Source organism: Oncorhynchus nerka, linkage group LG11 (assembly GCF_034236695.1).
Source record: "Oncorhynchus nerka isolate Pitt River linkage group LG11, Oner_Uvic_2.0, whole genome shotgun sequence".
NCBI lineage: Eukaryota > Metazoa > Chordata > Actinopteri > Salmoniformes > Salmonidae > Oncorhynchus > Oncorhynchus nerka.
Genome location: NC_088406.1, coordinates 23725051 through 23742667, shown reverse-complemented (window position 1 = coordinate 23742667; position 17617 = coordinate 23725051). Strand labels below are relative to the sequence as shown.

Below are 17617 nucleotides of genomic sequence, written 5' to 3'. Positions count from 1 at the left end.
CTTCTCTACTCACTGTTCTACCTCTCTACTCACTGTTCTACCTCTCTCTACTCACTGTTCTACTCACTCTACTCACTGTTCTACCTCTCTACTCACTGTTCTACCTCTCTACTCACTGTTCTACCTCTCTACTCACTGTTCTACCTCTCTACTCACTGTTCTACCTCTCTACTCACTGTTCTACTTCTCTACTCACTGTTCTACCTCTCTACTCACTGTTCTACCTTCTACCTCTCTACTCACTGTTCTACCTCTCTACTCACTGTTCTACTTCTCTACTCACTGTTCTACCTCTCTACTCACTGTTCTACCTCTCTACTCACTGTTCTACCTCTCTACTCACTGTTCTACCTCTCTACTCACTGTTCTACCTCTCTACACACTGTTACTCTTCACTCACTCTACTTCTCTACTCACTGTTCTACCTCTCTACTCACTGTTCTACTTCTCTACTCACTGTTCTACTGTTCTTCTCTCTACTCACTGTTCTACTCTCTACTCACTGTTCTACCTCTCTACTCACTGTTCTACCTGTTCTCTCTACTCACTGTTCTACCTCTCTACTCACTGTTCTACCTCTCTACTCACTGTTCTACCTCTCTACTCACTGTTCTACCTCTCTACTCACTGTTCTACTTCTCTACTCACTGTTCTACCTCTCTACTCACTGTTCTACTTCTCTACTCACTGTTCTACTTCTCTACTCACTGTTCTACCTCTCTACTCACTGTTCTACCTCTCTACTCACTGTTCTACCTCTCTACTCACTGTTCTACTTCTCTACTCACTGTTCTACCTCTCTACTCACTGTTCTACCTCTCTACTCACTGTTCTACCTCTCTACTCACTGTTCTACCTCTCTACTCACTGTTCTACCTCTCTACTCACTGTTCTACCTCTCTACTCACTGTTCTACCTTCTCTACTCACTGTTCTACTTCTCTACTCACTGTTCTACCTCTCTACTCACTGTTCTACCTCTCTACTCACTGTTCTACCTCTCTACTCACTGTTCTACCTCTCCACTCACTGTTCTCTCTGTTCTCTCTCACTCACTGTTCTACTGTTCTCTCTACTCACTGTTCTACCTCTCTACTCACTGTTCTACCTCTCTACTCACTGTTCTACCTCTCTACTCACTGTTCTACCTCTCTACTCACTGTTCTACCTCTCTACTCACTGTTCTACTTCTCTACTCACTGTTCTACTTCTCTACTCACTGTTCTACCTCTCTACTCACTGTTCTGCCTCTCCACTCACTGTTCTACCTCTCTACTCACTGTTCTACTCTCTACTCACTGTTCTACCTCTCTACTCACTGTTCTACCTCTCTACTCACTGTTCTGCCTCTACCTCTCACTGTTCTACCTCTCTACTCACTGTTCTACCTCTCTACTCACTGTTCTACCTCTCTACTCACTGTTCTACCTCTCTACTCACTGTTCTACCTCTCTACTCACTGTTCTACCTCTCTACTCACTGTTCTGCCTCTCTACTCACTGTTCTACCTCTCCACTCACTGTTCTACCTCTCTACTCACTGTTCTCTCTCTACTCTTTTCTACTCACTGTTCTACTTCTCTACTCACTGTTCTACCTCTCTACTCACTGTTCTACCTCTCTACTCACTGTTCTACTCTACTCACTGTTCTACCTCTCTACTCACTGTTCTACCTCTCTACTCACTGTTCTACCTCTCTACTCACTGTTCTACCTCTCTACTCACTGTTCTACCTCTCCACACACTGTTCTACCTCTCTACTCACTGTTCTACCTCTTTACTCACTGTTCTACTTCTCTACTCACTGTTCTACCTCTCTACTCACTGTTCTACCTCTCTACTCACTCACTCTACTCACTGTTCTACTTCTCTACTCACTGTTCTACCTCTCTACTCACTGTTCTACCTTCTACTCACTGTTCTACCTCTCTACTCACTGTTCTACCTCTCTACTCACTGTTCTACCTCTCTACTCACTGTTCTACCTCTCCACACACTGTTCTACCTCTCTCACTCACTTTACTCACTCTACCACTCTCTCCACTCACTGTTCTGCCTCTCCACTCACTGTTCTACTTCTCTCCACTCACTGTTCTACTCTCTCTACTCACTGTTCTACCTCTCTACTCACTGTTCTACCTCTCTACTCACTGTTCTACCTCTCTACTCACTGTTCTACCTCTCTACTCACTGTTCTACCTCTCTACTCACTGTTCTACCTCTCTACTCACTGTTCTACTGCTCTCTACTCACTGTTCTACCTCTCTACTCACTGTTCTACCTCTCTACTCACTGTTCTACCTCTCTACTCACTGTTCTACCTCTCTACTCACTGTTCTACCTCTCTACTCACTGTTCTACCTCTCTACTCACTGTTCTACCTCTCTACTCACTGTTCTACCTCTCTACTCACTGTTCTACCTCTCTACTCACTGTTCTACCTCTCTACTCACTGTTCTACCTCTCTACTCACTGTTCTACCTCTCTACTCACTGTTCTACCTCTCTACTCACTGTTCTACCTCTCTACTCACTGTTCTACCTCTCTACTCACTGTTCTACTTCTCTACTCACTGTTCTACTTCTCTACTCACTGTTCTACCTCTCTACTCACTGTTCTACCTCTCTACTCACTGTTCTACCTCTCTACTCACTGTTCTACCTCTCCACACACTGTTCTACCTCTCTACTCACTGTTCTACCTCTTTACTCACTGTTCTACTTCTCTACTCACTGTTCTACCTCTCCACACACTGTTCTGCCTCTCCACTCACTGCTCTACTTCTCTACTCACTGTTCTACCTCTCTACTCACTGTTCTACCTCTCTACTCACTGTTCTACCTCTCCACACACTGTTCTACCTCTCTACTCACTGTTCTACCTTCTCTACTCACTGTTCTACCTCTCTACTCACTGTTCTACTGTTCTCTCTACTCACTGTTCTACCTCTCTACTCACTGTTCTACCTCTCTACTCACTGTTCTACCTCTCTACTCACTGTTCTACCTCTCTACTCACTGTTCTACTCTCTACTCACTGTTCTACCTCTCTACTCACTGTTCTACCTCTCACTGTTCTACTCACTGTTCTACCTCTCTACTCACTGTTCTACCTCTCTACTCACTGTTCTACCTCTCTACTCACTGTTCTACCTCTCTACTCACTGTTCTACTCTCTCTACTCACTGTTCTACCTCTCTACTCACTGTTCTACCTCTCTACTCACTGTTCTACCTCTCTACTCACTGTTCTACTCTCTACTCACTGTTCTACTCTCTACTCACTGTTCTACTCACTGTTCTACCTCTCTGTTCTCACTGTTCTACCTCTCTACTCACTGTTCTACCTCTCTCTACTCACTGTTCTACCTCTCTACTCACTGTTCTACCTCTCTACTCACTGTTCTACTCTTGTTCTACCTCTCTACTCACTGTTCTACCTCTCTACTGTTCTACCTCTCTCACTGTTCTCTACCTCTCCACTCACTGTTCTACCTCTCTACTCACTGTTCTACCTCTCTACTCACTGTTCTACTTCTCTACTCACTGTTCTACCTCTCTACTGTGTTCTACCTCTCTACTCACTGTTCTACCTCTCTACTCACTGTTCTACCTCTTTACTCACTGTTCTACCTCTCTACTCACTGTTCTACCTCTCTACTCACTGTTCTACTTCTCTACTCACTGTTCTACCTCTCCACACACTGTTCTACCTTCTCACTCACTGCTTCTACTTCTCTACTCACTGTTCTACCTCTCTACTCACTGTTCTACCTCTCTACTCACTGTTCTACCTCTCTACTCACTGTTCTACCTCTCCACTCACTGTTCTACCTCTCTACTCACTGTTCTACCTCTTTACTCACTGTTCTACTCACTGTTCTACTCTCTACTCACTGTTCTACCTCTCTACTCACTGTTCTGCCTCTCTCACTCACTGTTCTGCCTCTCTACTCACTGCTCTACTTCTCTACTCACTGTTCTGTTCTACCTCTCTACTCACTGTTCTACCTCTCTACTCACTGTTCTACCTCTCTACTCACTGTTCTACCTCTCTACTCACTGTTCTACCTCTCTACTCACTGTTCTACCTCTCTACTCACTGTTCTACCTCTCTACTCACTGTTCTACCTCTTTACTCACTGTTCTACCTCTCTACTCACTGTTCTACCTCTCTACTCACTGTTCTACCTCTCTACTCACTGTTCTACTCACTGTTCTCTTTACTCACTGTTCTACTCACTGTTCTCTCTCTACTCACTGTTCTACCTCTCTACTCACTGTTCTCTTCTCTACTCACTGTTCTACTTCTCTACTCACTGTTCTACCTCTCTACTCACTGTTCTACCTCTCTACTCACTGTTCTACTTCTCTCACTCACTGTTCTACCTCTCTACTCACTGTTCTACCTCTCTACTCACTGTTCTACTCTCCACTCACTGTTCTACTTCTCTACTCACTGTTCTACCTCTCTACTCACTGTTCTACCTCTCTACTCACTGTTCTACCTCTCTACTCACTGTTCTGCCTCTCTACTCACTGTTCTTTCTCTACTCACTGTTCTACCTCTCTTACTCACTGTTCTACCTCTCTGTTCTACCTCTACTCACTGTTCTACCTCTCTACTCACTGTTCTACCTCTCCACTCACTGTTCTACCTCTCTACTCACTGTTCTACCTCTTTACTCACTGTTCTACTTCTCTACTCACTGTTCTACCTCTCTACTCACTGTTCTACCTCTCTACTCACTGTTCTGCCTCTCTACTCACTGTTCTACCTCTCTACTCACTGTTCTACCTCTCTACTCACTGTTCTACCTCTCTACTCACTGTTCTACCTCTCTACTCACTGTTCTGCCTCTCTACTCACTGTTCTACCTCTCTACTCACTGTTCTACCTCTCTACTCACTGTTCTACCTCTCTACTCACTGTTCTACCTCTCTACTCACTGTTCTACTCTACTCACTGTTCTACCTCTCTACTCACTGTTCTACCTCTCTACTCACTGTTCTACCTCTCCACTGTTCTGCCTCTCTCTCTCACTGTTCTACCTCTCTACTCACTGTTCTACTTCTCTACTCACTGTTCTACTGTTCTTCTCTCTACTCACTGTTTCTACCTCTCTACTCACTGTTCTACCTCTCTACTCACTGTTCTACCTCTCTACTCACTGTTCTACCTCTCTACTCACTGTTCTACTCTCCACTACTCACTGTTCTCACTGTTCTCCTTTTACTCACTGTTCTACTTCTCTACTCACTGTTCTACCTCTCTACTCACTGTTCTACCTCTCTACTCACTACTCTACTGCACTGTTCTACTTCTCTACTCACTGTTCTACCTCTCTACTCACTGTTCTACCTCTCTACTCACTGTTCTACCTCTCTACTCACTGTTCTACCTCTCTACTCACTGTTCTACCTCTCTACTCACTGTTCTACCTCTTTACTCACTGTTCTACCTCTCTACTCACTGTTCTACCTCTCTACTCACTGTTCTGCCTCTCTACTCACTGTTCTACTTCTCTACTCACTGTTCTACCTCTCTACTCACTGTTCTGCCTCTCCACTCACTGTTCTACCTCTCTACTCACTGTTCTACCTCTCTACTCACTGTTCTACCTCTCTGTTCTACCTCACTGTTCTACCTCTCTACTCACTGTTCTACCTCTCTACTCACTGTTCTACCTCTCTCTACTCACTGTTCTACCTCTCTACTCACTGTTCTGCCTCTCTACTCACTGTTCTTCTTCTCTCTACTCACTGTTCTACCTCTCTACTCACTGTTCTACCTCTCTACTCACTGTTCTACTCTACTCTCTGTTCTCACTGTTCTACCTCTCTACTCACTGTTCTACCTCTCTACTCACTGTTCTACTCACTGTTCTACCTCTCCACTCACTGTTCTACCTCTCTACTCACTGTTCTACCTCTCTACTCACTGTTCTACCTCTCTACTCACTGTTCTACCTCTCTCTCACTGTTCTACCTCTTTACTCACTCTACTTCTACTCACTGTTCTACCTCTCTACTCACTGTTCTACCTCTCTACTCACTGTTCTACCTCTCTACTCACTGTTCTACCTCTCTACTCACTGTTCTACCTCTCTACTCACTGTTCTACCTCTCTACTCACTGTTCTACCTCTCTACTCACTGTTCTACCTCTCTACTCACTGTTCTACCTCTCTACTCACTGTTCTACCTCTCTACTCACTGTTCTACCTCTCTACTCACTGTTCTACCTCTCTACTCACTGTTCTACCTCTCTACTCACTGTTCTACCTCCTACCACTGTTCTCTCTACTCACTGTTCTACCTCTGTTCTACTCTCTACTCACTGTTCTACCTCTCTACTCACTGTTCTACCTCTCTACTCTCTACTCACTGTTCTACCTCTCTACTCACTGTTCTACCTCTCTACTCACTGTTCTACCTCTCTACTCACTGTTCTACCTCTCTACTCACTGTTCTACCTCTCTACTCACTGTTCTACCTCTCTACTCACTGTTCTACCTCTCTACTCACTGTTCTACTTCTCTCACTCACTGTTCTCACCTCTCTCTACTCACTGTTTCTACTTCTCTACTCACTGTTCTACCTCTCTACTCACTGTTCTGCCTCTCCACTCACTGTTCTACCTCTCTACTCACTGTTCTACCTCTCTACTCACTGTTCTACCTCTCTACTCACTGTTCTACCTCTCTACTCACTGTTCTACCTCTCTACTCACTGTTCTACCTCTCTACTCACTGTTCTACCTCTTTACTCACTGTTCTACCTCTCTCTACTCACTGTTCTACCTCTCCACACTGTTCTGCCTCTCCACTCACTGTTCTACTTCTCTACTCACTGTTCTACCTCTCTACTCACTGTTCTACCTCTCTACTCACTGTTCTACCTCTCTACTCACTGTTCTACCTCTCTACTCACTGTTCTACCTCTCTACTCACTGTTCTACCTCTCTGTTCTACTCTCTACACACTGTTCTGTTCTACCTCTCTACTCACTGTTCTACCTCTCTACTCACTGTTCTACCTCTCTACTCACTGTTCTACCTCTCTACTCACTGTTCTACCTCTACTCACTGTTCTACCTCTCCACTCACTGTTCTACCTCTCTACTCACTGTTCTACCTCTCTACTCACTGTTCTACCTCTTTACTCACTGTTCTACCTCTCTACTCACTGTTCTACCTCTCTACTCACTGTTCTACCTCTCTACTCACTGTTCTACCTCTCTACACACTGTTCTGCCTCTCTACTCACTGTTCTACCTCTCTACTCACTGTTCTACTTCTCTACTCACTGTTCTACCTCTCACTGTTCTCTCACTGTTCTACCTCTCTACTCACTCACTGTTCTACTTCTCTACTCACTGTTCTACCTCTCTACTCACTGTTCTACCTCTCTACTCACTGTTCTACCTCTCTACTCACTGTTCTACTTCTCTACTCACTGTTCTACCTCTACTCACTGTTCTACCTCTCTACTCACTGTTCTACCTCTCTACTCACTGTTCTACCTCTCTACTCACTGTTCTACCTCTCTACTCACTGTTCTACCTCTCTACTCACTGTTCTACCTCTCTACTCACTGTTCTACCTCTCTCTACTCACTGTTCTGCCTCTTCTACTCACTGTTCTACTTCTCTACTCACTGTTCTACCTCTCTACTCACTGTTCTACTTCTCTACTCACTGTTCTACTTCTTTCTACTCACTGTTCTACCTCTCTACTCACTGTTCTACCTCTCTACTCACTGTTCTACCTCTCTACTCACTGTTCTACCTCTCTCCACTCACTGTTCTACCTCTCTACTCACTGTTCTGCCTCTTTACTCACTGTTCTACTTCTCTACTACTCACTGTTCTACCTCTCTCACTCACTGTTCTACCTCTCTACTCACTGTTCTACTCACTCTCTACTCACTGTTCTACTTCTCTACTCACTGTTCTACCTCTACTCACTGTTCTACCTCTCTACTCACTGTTCTACCTCTCTACTCACTGTTCTACCTCTCTACTCACTGTTCTACCTCTACTACTCACTGTTCTACCTCTCTACTCACTGTTCTACCTCTCTCACTCACTGTTCTACCTCTCTACTCACTGTTCTACCTCTCTACTCACTGTTCTACTCACTCTCTACTCACCGTTCTACTTCTCTACTCACTGTTCTACCTCTCTACTCACTGTTCTACCTCTCTACTCACTGTTCTACCTCTCTACTCACTGTTCTACCTCTCTACTCACTGTTCTACCTCTCTACTCACTGTTCTACCTCTCTACTCACTGTTCTACCTCTCTACTCACTGTTCTACCTCTCTACTCACTGTTCTACCTCTCTACTCACTGTTCTACTTCTCTACTCACTGTTCTACTTCTCTACTCACTGTTCTACCTCTCTACTCACTGTTCTACCTCTCTACTCACTGTTCTACCTCTCTACTCACTCTTCTACCTCTCTACACTGTTCTACCTCTCTACTCACTGTTCTACCTCTCTACTCACTGTTCTACCTCTCTACTCACTGTTCTACCTCTCCACACACTGTTCTGCCTCTCCACTCACTGCTCTACTTCTCTACTCACTGTTCTACCTCTCTACTCACTGTTCTACCTCTCTACTCACTGTTCTACCTCTCTACTCACTGTTCTACCTCTCTACTCACTGTTCTACCTCTCCACTCACTGTTCTACCTCTTTACTCACTGTTCTACCTCTCTACTCACTGTTCTACCTCTCTACTCACTGTTCTACCTCTCTCACTCACTGTTCTGCCTCTCTACTCACTGTTCTACTTCTCTACTCACTGTTCTACCTCTCTCACTCACTGTTCTACCTCTCTACTCACTGTTCTACCTCTCTCTGTTCTCACTGTTCTACCTCTCTACTCACTGTTCTACCTCTCTACTCACTGTTCTACCTCTCTACTCACTCTACCTGTTCTACTACTCTCTACTCACTGTTCTACCTCTCCACTCACTGTTCTACCTCTCTACTCACTGTTCTACTTCTTTACTCACTGTTCTACTTCTCTACTCACTGTTCTACCTCTCTACTCACTGTTCTACCTCTCTACTCACTGTTCTACACTTCTCTACTCACTGTTCTACCTCTCTACTCACTGTTCTACCTCTCTACTCACTGTTCTACCTCTCTACTCACTGTTCTACCTCTCTACTCACTGTTCTACCTCTCTACTCACTGTTCTACCTCTCTACTCACTGTTCTACCTCTCTACTCACTGTTCTACTTCTCTCTCACTGTTCTACTCACTGTTCTACCTCTCTACTCACTGTTCTACCTCTCCACTCACTGTTCTACCTCTCTACACACTGTTCTGCCTCTCCACACACTGCTCTACCTCTCTACTCACTGTTCTACTTCTCTACTCACTGTTCTACCTCTCTACTCACTGTTCTGCCTCTCTACTCACTGTTCTACTTCTCTACTCACTGTTCTACCTCTACTCACTGTTCTACCTCTCTACTCACTGTTCTACCTCTCTACTCACTGTTCTACTTCTCCACACACTGTTCTACCTCTCTACTCACTGTTCTACCTCTCTACTCACTGTTCTACTTCTCTACTCACTGTTCTACCTCTCTACTCACTGTTCTACCTCTCTACTCACTGTTCTACCTCTCTACTCACTGTTCTACCTCTCTACTCACTGTTCTACCTCTCCACACACTGTTCTGCCTCTCCACTCACTGCTCTACTTCTCTACTCACTGTTCTACCTCTACTCACTGTTCTACCTCTCTACTCACTGTTCTACTATTCACTGTTCTGCCTCTCTCTACTCACTGTTCTACCTCTCTACTCACTGTTCTACCTCTCTACTCACTGTTCTACCTCTCTACTCACTGTTCTACCTCTCCACACACTGTTCTACCTCTCTCACTCTACCTCACTCACTGTTCTACCTCTCTACTCACTGTTCTACTTCTCTACTCACTGTTCTACCTCTCTACTCACTGTTCTACCTCTCTACTCACCGTTCTACTTCTCTACTCACTGTTCTACTTCTTTACTCACTGTTCTACTTCTCTACTCACTGTTCTACCTCTCTACTCACTGTTCTACCTCTCTACTCACCGTTCTACTTCTCTACTCACTGTTCTACCTCTCTACTCACTGTTCTACCTCTCTACTCACTGTTCTACCTCTCTACTCACTGTTCTACCTCTCTACTCACTGTTCTACCTCTCTACTCACTGTTCTACCTCTCTACTCACCGTTCTACTTCTCTACTCACTGTTCTACCTCTCTACTCACTGTTCTACCTCTCTACTCACTGTTCTACCTCTCTCTCACTCACTGTTCTACCTCTCTCACTCACTGTTCTACCTCTCTACTCACTGTTCTACCTCTCTACTCACTGTTCTACCTCTCTACTCACTGTTCTACCTCTCTACTCACTGTTCTACCTCTCTACTCACTGTTCTACCTCTCTACTCACTGTTCTACCTCTCTACTCACTGTTCTACCTCTCTACTCACTGTTCTACCTCTCTACTCACTGTTCTCTCTCTACTCACTGTTCTACTCTCTCTCACTGTTCTGCCTCTCTACTCACTGTTCTACCTCTCTACTCACTGTTCTACCTCTCTACTCACTGTTCTACCTCTCTACTCACTGTTCTACCTCTCTTCTCTCACTGTTCTACCTCTCTACTCACTGTTCTGCCTCTCCACACACTGTTCTACCTCTCTACTCACTGTTCTACCTCTCTACTCACTGTTCTGCCTCTCCCACTCACTGTTCTACCTCTCTACTCACTGTTCTGCCTCTCCACTCACTGTTCTACTTCTCTACTCACTGTTCTACCTCTCTACTCACTGTTCTCTCCACCTTCTACTCACTGTTCTACTCACTGTTCTCTCTCTGTTCTACTTCTCTACTCACTGTTCTACCTCTCCACTCACTGTTCTCTCTACTCTCTACTCACTGTTCTACCTCTCTACTCACTGTTCTACCTCTCTACTCCCTGTTCTATCTCTCCACACACTGTTCTACCTCTCTACTCACTGTTCTACCTCTTTACTCACTGTTCTACTTCTCTACTCACTGTTCTACCTCTCTACTCACTGTTCTACCTCTCTACTCACTGTTCTACCTCTCTACTCACTGTTCTACTTCTTTACTCACTGTTCTACCTCTCTACTCACTGTTCTACCTCTCTACTCACTGTTCTACCTCTCTACTCACTGTTCTACCTCTCTCACTCACTGTTCTACCTCTCCACTCACTGTTCTACCTCTCTACTCACTGTTCTACCTCTTTACTCACTGTTCTACTTCTCTACTCACTGTTCTACCTCTTTACTCACTGTTCTACCTCTCTACTCACTGTTCTACCTCTCTACTCACTGTTCTACCTCTCTTACTCACTGTTCTACCTCTCTACTCACTGTTCTACCTCTCTACTCACTGTTCTACCTCTCTACTCACTGTTCTACCTCTCTACTCACTGTTCTACTTCTTTACTCACTGTTCTACCTCTCTACTCACTGTTCTACCTCTCTACTCACTGTTCTGCCTCTCTACTCACTGTTCTACCTCTCCTCACTGTTCTGCCTCTCCACTCACTGCTCTACTTCTCTACTCACTGTTCTACCACTGTTCTCTACTCACTGTTCTACCTCTCTACTCACTGTTCTACTATTCTTCTGTTCTACTCACTGTTCTACCTCTCTACTCACTGTTCTACCTCTCTACTCACTGTTCTACCTCTCTACTCACTGTTCTACCTCTCCACACACTGTTCTACCTCTCTACTCACTGTTCTACCTCTTTACTCACTGTTCTACTTCTCTACTCACTGTTCTACCTCTCTACTCACTGTTCTACCTCTCTACTCACTGTTCTACTTCTCTACTCACTGTTCTACTTCTTTACTCACTGTTCTACCTCTCTACTCACTGTTCTACCTCTCTACTCACTGTTCTACCTCTCTACTCACTGTTCTACCTCTCTACTCACTGTTCTACCTCTCCACACACTGTTCTACCTCTCTACTCACTGTTCTACCTCTTTACTCACTGTTCTACTTCTCTACTCACTGTTCTACCTCTTTACTCACTGTTCTACCTCTCTACTCACTGTTCTACCTCTCTACTCACTGTTCTACCTCTCTACTCACTGTTCTACTTCTTTACTCACTGTTCTACCTCTCTACTCACTGTTCTACCTCTCTACTCACTGTTCTACCTCTCCACACACTGTTCTACCTCTCTACTCACTGTTCTACCTCTTTACTCACTGTTCTACTTCTCTACTCACTGTTCTACCTCTCTACTCACTGTTCTACCTCTCTACTCACCGTTCTACTTCTCTACTCACTGTTCTACTTCTTTACTCACTGTTCTACCTCTCTACTCACTGTTCTACCTCTCTACTCACTGTTCTACCTCTTTACTCACTGTTCTACTTCTCTACTCACTGTTCTACCTCTCCACACACTGTTCTGCCTCTCCACTCACTGCTCTACTTCTCTACTCACTGCTCTACTTCTCTACTCACTGTTCTACCTCTCTACTCACTGTTCTACCTCTCTACTCACTGTTCTACCTCTCTACTCACTGTTCTACCTCTCCACACACTGTTCTGCCTCTCCACTCACTGCTCTACTTCTCTACTCACTGTTCTACCTCTCTACTCACTGTTCTACCTCTCTACTCACTGTTCTACCTCTCTACTCACTGTTCTACCTCTCCACACACTGTTCTGCCTCTCCAATCACTGCTCTACCTCTCTACTCACTGTTCTACCTCTCTACTCACTGTTCTGCCTCTCCACTCACTGTTCTACCTCTCCACACACTGTTCTGCCTCTCCACTCACTGCTCTACTTCTCTACTCACTGTTCTACCTCTCTACTCACTGTTCTACTTCTCTACTCACTGTTCTACTGTTCTTCTCTCTACTCACTGTTCTACCTCTCTACTCACTGTTCTACCTCTCTACTCACTGTTCTACCTCTCTACTCACTGTTCTACCTCTCTACTCCCTGTTCTATCTCTCCACACACTGTTCTACCTCTCTACTCACTGTTCTACCTCTTTACTCACTGTTCTACTTCCTACTCACTGTTCTACCTCTCTACTCACTGTTCTACCTCTCTACTCACCGTTCTACTTCTCTACTCACTGTTCTACTTCTTTACTCACTGTTCTACCTCTCTACTCACTGTTCTACCTCTCTACTCACTGTTCTACCTCTCTACTCACTGTTCTACCTCTCTACTCACTGTTCTACCTCTCCACACACTGTTCTACCTCTCTACTCACTGTTCTACCTCTTTACTGACTGTTCTACTTCTCTACTCACTGTTCTACCTCTTTACTCACTGTTCTACCTCTCTACTCACTGTTCTACCTCTCTACTCACTGTTCTACCTCTTTACTCACTGTTCTACTTCTCTACTCACTGTTCTACCTCTCTACTCACTGTTCTACCTCTCTACTCACCGTTCTACTTCTCTACTCACTGTTCTACTTCTTTACTCACTGTTCTACCTCTCTACTCACTGTTCTACCTCTCTACTCACTGTTCTGCCTCTCTACTCACTGTTCTACCTCTCTACTCACTGTTATGCCTCTCCACTCACTGCTCTACTTCTCTACTCACTGTTCTACCTCTCTACTCACTGTTCTACTTCTCTACTCACTGTTCTACTATTCTTCTCTCTACTCACTGTTCTACCTCTCTACTCACTGTTCTACCTCTCTACTCACTGTTCTACCTCTCTACTCCCTGTTCTACCTCTCCACACACTGTTCTACCTCTCTACTCACTGTTCTACCTCTTTACTCACTGTTCTACTTCTCTACTCACTGTTCTACCTCTCTACTCACTGTTCTACCTCTCTACTCACCGTTCTACTTCTCTACTCACTGTTCTACTTCTTTACTCACTGTTCTACCTCTCTACTCACTGTTCTACCTCTCTACTCACTGTTCTACCTCTCTACTCACTGTTCTACCTCTCTACTCACTGTTCTACCTCTCCACACACTGTTCTACCTCTCTACTCACTGTTCTACCTCTTTACTCACTGTTCTACTTCTCTACTCACTGTTCTACCTCTTTACTCACTGTTCTACCTCTCTACTCACTGTTCTACCTCTCTACTCACCGTTCTACCTCTCTACTCACTGTTCTACTTCTTTACTCACTGTTCTACCTCTCTACTCACTGTTCTACCTCTCTACTCCCTGTTCTACCTCTCCACACACTGTTCTACCTCTCTACTCACTGTTCTACCTCTCTACTCACCGTTCTACTTCTCTACTCACTGTTCTACTTCTTTACTCACTGTTCTACCTCTCTACTCACTGTTCTACCTCTCTACTCACTGTTCTACCTCTCTACTCACTGTTCTACCTCTCTACTCACTGTTCTACCTCTCTACTCACCGTTCTACTTCTCTACTCACTGTTCTACTTCTTTACTCACTGTTCTACCTCTCTACTCACTGTTCTACCTCTCTACTCACTGTTCTACCTCTCTACTCACTGTTCTACCTCTCTACTCACTCTTCTACCTCTCTACACTGTTCTACCTCTCTACTCACTGTTCTACCTCTCTACTCACTGTTCTACCTCTCTACTCACTGTTCTACCTCTACTCACTGTTCTACCTCTCTACTCACTGTTCTACCTCTCTACTCACTGTTCTACTTCTCTACTCACTGTTCTACTTCTCTACTCACTGTTCTACCTCTCTACTCACTGTTCTACCTCTCTACGCTCTGTTCTACTTCTCTACTCACTGTTCTACTTCTCTACTCACTGTTCTACTTCTCTACTCACTGTTCTACCTCTCTACTCACTGTTCTACTTCTCTACTCACTGTTCTACCTCTCTACTCCCTGTTCTACTTCTCTACTCACTGTTCTACCTCTCTACTCACTGTTCTACTTCTCTACCTTTCAGTCCAATGAGAATAGGAATGTCCTGGGGGAATCTGCAGATTATGTGCCAAAAGTAGTGCCTGCTGAACCAGAGGTAAATTCTGAAATCTCACACCTACTACAATACTGGACATGGCCACAGCTGTTATATGTTGTACTACTTACATAACCCCTATTTTAGACACAACCATTCAGTGTGATTTGTCAACTTGTCAATCTTAATTAAAGTACTTTACTGTCACTGTTCTAGGTTGCTGGGAGCATGGATGAAACCCCTGTATTGGAAGCAGTGGTAGAAACCCCTGTAATGGCAGCAGTGGTGGAGGCTACAACCCCAGAAGCTCCAGTAGTGGAAGAGTCCATTGTCATGGAAGAGGTAGAACCTGTTGCAGCTGCAGTAGTGGAGTTTATCCCAGCAGTAGAAGAATCTATCCCAGTGACAGTAGTGGAACCAACTATGGCTGCAGCGGAAGAATCCATTGAGTTGGCAGAGGAGGAACCCATTATTGTTGAAGTGGAAGCTCCCAAGCCAAAGGAGGCACAATCAGTGGAAGATATCATCACTAAGATAGAGGCTCTTGTCACCATAGAAAATGACACAGAAGCACCCCTCTTGGTGCCAGAGGTAGCACAGTCCACCCCAGAGGAAGAGTTCAGAGCAACACCAGAGGAGGCTGTTGAGGAAGGACCTGCAACAATGAAGCCCATAGCAACAGATGCACCTGTTACAGAGTTGGTCACAGAACCCATTGTAACAGAAGCACCAGTTGCCGAGGAAGCGCCAGTGCCTATAGCAACAGAACCAGAACCTGTTACCATAGAAGCAGTGGTGGAAGCTGAAGCACCCATTGCCGCAGCAGTACTAGAAGCCATAGCAACAGAACCCATGGTTACAGAACAAGCACCTGTTACCATTGAAGTGGCAGTGGCAGCAGAAGCACCCATTACTGAGGCAGTAGCAGAAGCCATAGCAGCATCTGAAAAAGCCCCAGTCATTGTAGAAGAGAATGAACCTGCCCCAGCACCACTCATAGACCTAGCCCCAGCCAGAGACCTAGCCTCAGCCATAGACCTAGCCCCAGCCAGAGACCTAGCCTCAGCCATAGACCTAGCCCCAGCCAGAGACCTAGCCTCAGCCATAGACCTAGCCCCAGCACCACTCATAGACCTAGCCCCAGCACCACTCATAGAACTAACCCCAGTCATAGATCCAGCTACAACCCCAACTGTAGAGGACAAGGCTGCAGCAGCCCCTCTAGCTGCCCTCTTAGAGGATAAAGGTGTGGAGGAGGCAGCCCCTGCAGCTCCTCTAGCTGCCCTCTTAGAGGGTAAAGGTATGGAGGAGGCAGCCCCTCTAGCTGCCCTCTTAGAGGGTAAAGGTGTGGAGGAGGCAGCCCCTCTAGCTGCCCTCTTAGAGGGTAAAGGTGTGGAGGAGGCAGCCCCTCTAGCTGCCCTCTTAGAGGGTAAAGGTATGGAGGATGCAGCCCCTCCAGCTGCCCTCTTAGAGGGTAAAGGTGTGGAGGAGGCAGCCCCTCTAGCTGCCCTCTTAGAGGGTAAAGGTGTGGAGGAGGCAGCCCCTCTAGCTGCCCTCTTAGAGGGTAAAGGTGTGGAGGAGGCAGCCCCTCTAGCTGCCCTCTTAGAGGGTAAAGGTATGGAGGAGGCAGCCCCTCTAGCTGCCCTCTTAGAGGGTAAAGGTGTGGAGGAGGCAGCCCCTCTAGCTGCCCTCTTAGAGGGTAAAGGTGTGGAGGAGGCAGCCCCTCTAGCTGCCCTCTTAGAGGGTAAAGGTGTGGAGGAGGCAGCCCTCTAGCTGCCCTCTTAGAGGGTAAAGGTATGGAGGAGGCAGCCCCTCTAGCTGCCCTCTTAGAGGGTAAAGGTGTGGAGGAGGCAGCCCCTCTAGCTGCCCTCTTAGAGGGTAAAGGTGTGGAGGAGGCAGCCCCTCTAGCTGCCCTCTTAGAGGGTAAAGGTATGGAGGATGCAGCCCCTCCAGCTGCCCTCTTAGAGGGTAAAGGTGTGGAGGAGGCAGCCCCTGTAGCTGCCCTCTTAGAGGGTAAAGGTGTGGAGGAGGCAGCCCCTGTAGCTGCCCTCTTAGAGGGTAAAGGTGTGGAGGAGGCAGCCCCTCTAGCTGCCCTCTTAGAGGGTAAAGGTGTGGAGGATGCAGCCCCTCCAGCTGCCCTCTTAGAGGGTAAAGGTGTGGAGGAGGCAGCCCCTGTAGCTGCCCTCTTAGAGGGTAAAGGTGTGGAGGAGGCAGCCCCTGTAGCAGTAGCAACAGCATCCATGGACCTGCTGGACCTGAATGATGAGGTAAACCTAACCAGTCTATACATCCTGTCATGACGTACACAGTATTTAGAATGCTAATCTATATTGGAAATCACGTTTAGATTTTTATTGATATTGAACAATGATGTGCTCTATATAACTGTTACGGACAACAAAGTACCAGCAAGGTAGTTCACCCTCCCCTACAGTTTTCCTCTAACTCCTCACTCATATACATGACTTATTCCTGCAGGGCCTTGACGACCTGGACATGTTTGATCTGGACGATGACATCGACACCACAGACGTCAATCTGGACGATGACTTCTTAGACGACTGAAACTCTTGGAGAAATGCCCTTAAAGTGACCAAAGAGCAGAGTGTTGTTTATACTCCTAGTGAATGGGAGTGTGTGTGTGGGGGACCAGGTGTTTTTACCTTTACA

At 45.8% G+C, this 17617-nt stretch overlaps 1 protein-coding gene across 1 annotated transcript in view; it reads left to right on the top strand.

Annotated features, from left to right (window-relative positions):
• The window catches only part of LOC115118101 (coatomer subunit beta'-like), a 48917-nt gene extending 31399 nt beyond the window's left edge, over nucleotides 1–17518 (top strand). Inside the window, 4 exon segments of the mRNA XM_065024314.1 lie at nucleotides 14936–15007; nucleotides 15164–16712; nucleotides 16715–17214; nucleotides 17426–17518. Of these exon segments, the coding sequence (XP_064880386.1) occupies nucleotides 14936–15007; nucleotides 15164–16712; nucleotides 16715–17214; nucleotides 17426–17512 (2208 nt within the window). The 3' untranslated portion in view covers nucleotides 17513–17518.
• Nucleotides 17519–17617: the final 99 nt, after the last annotated feature.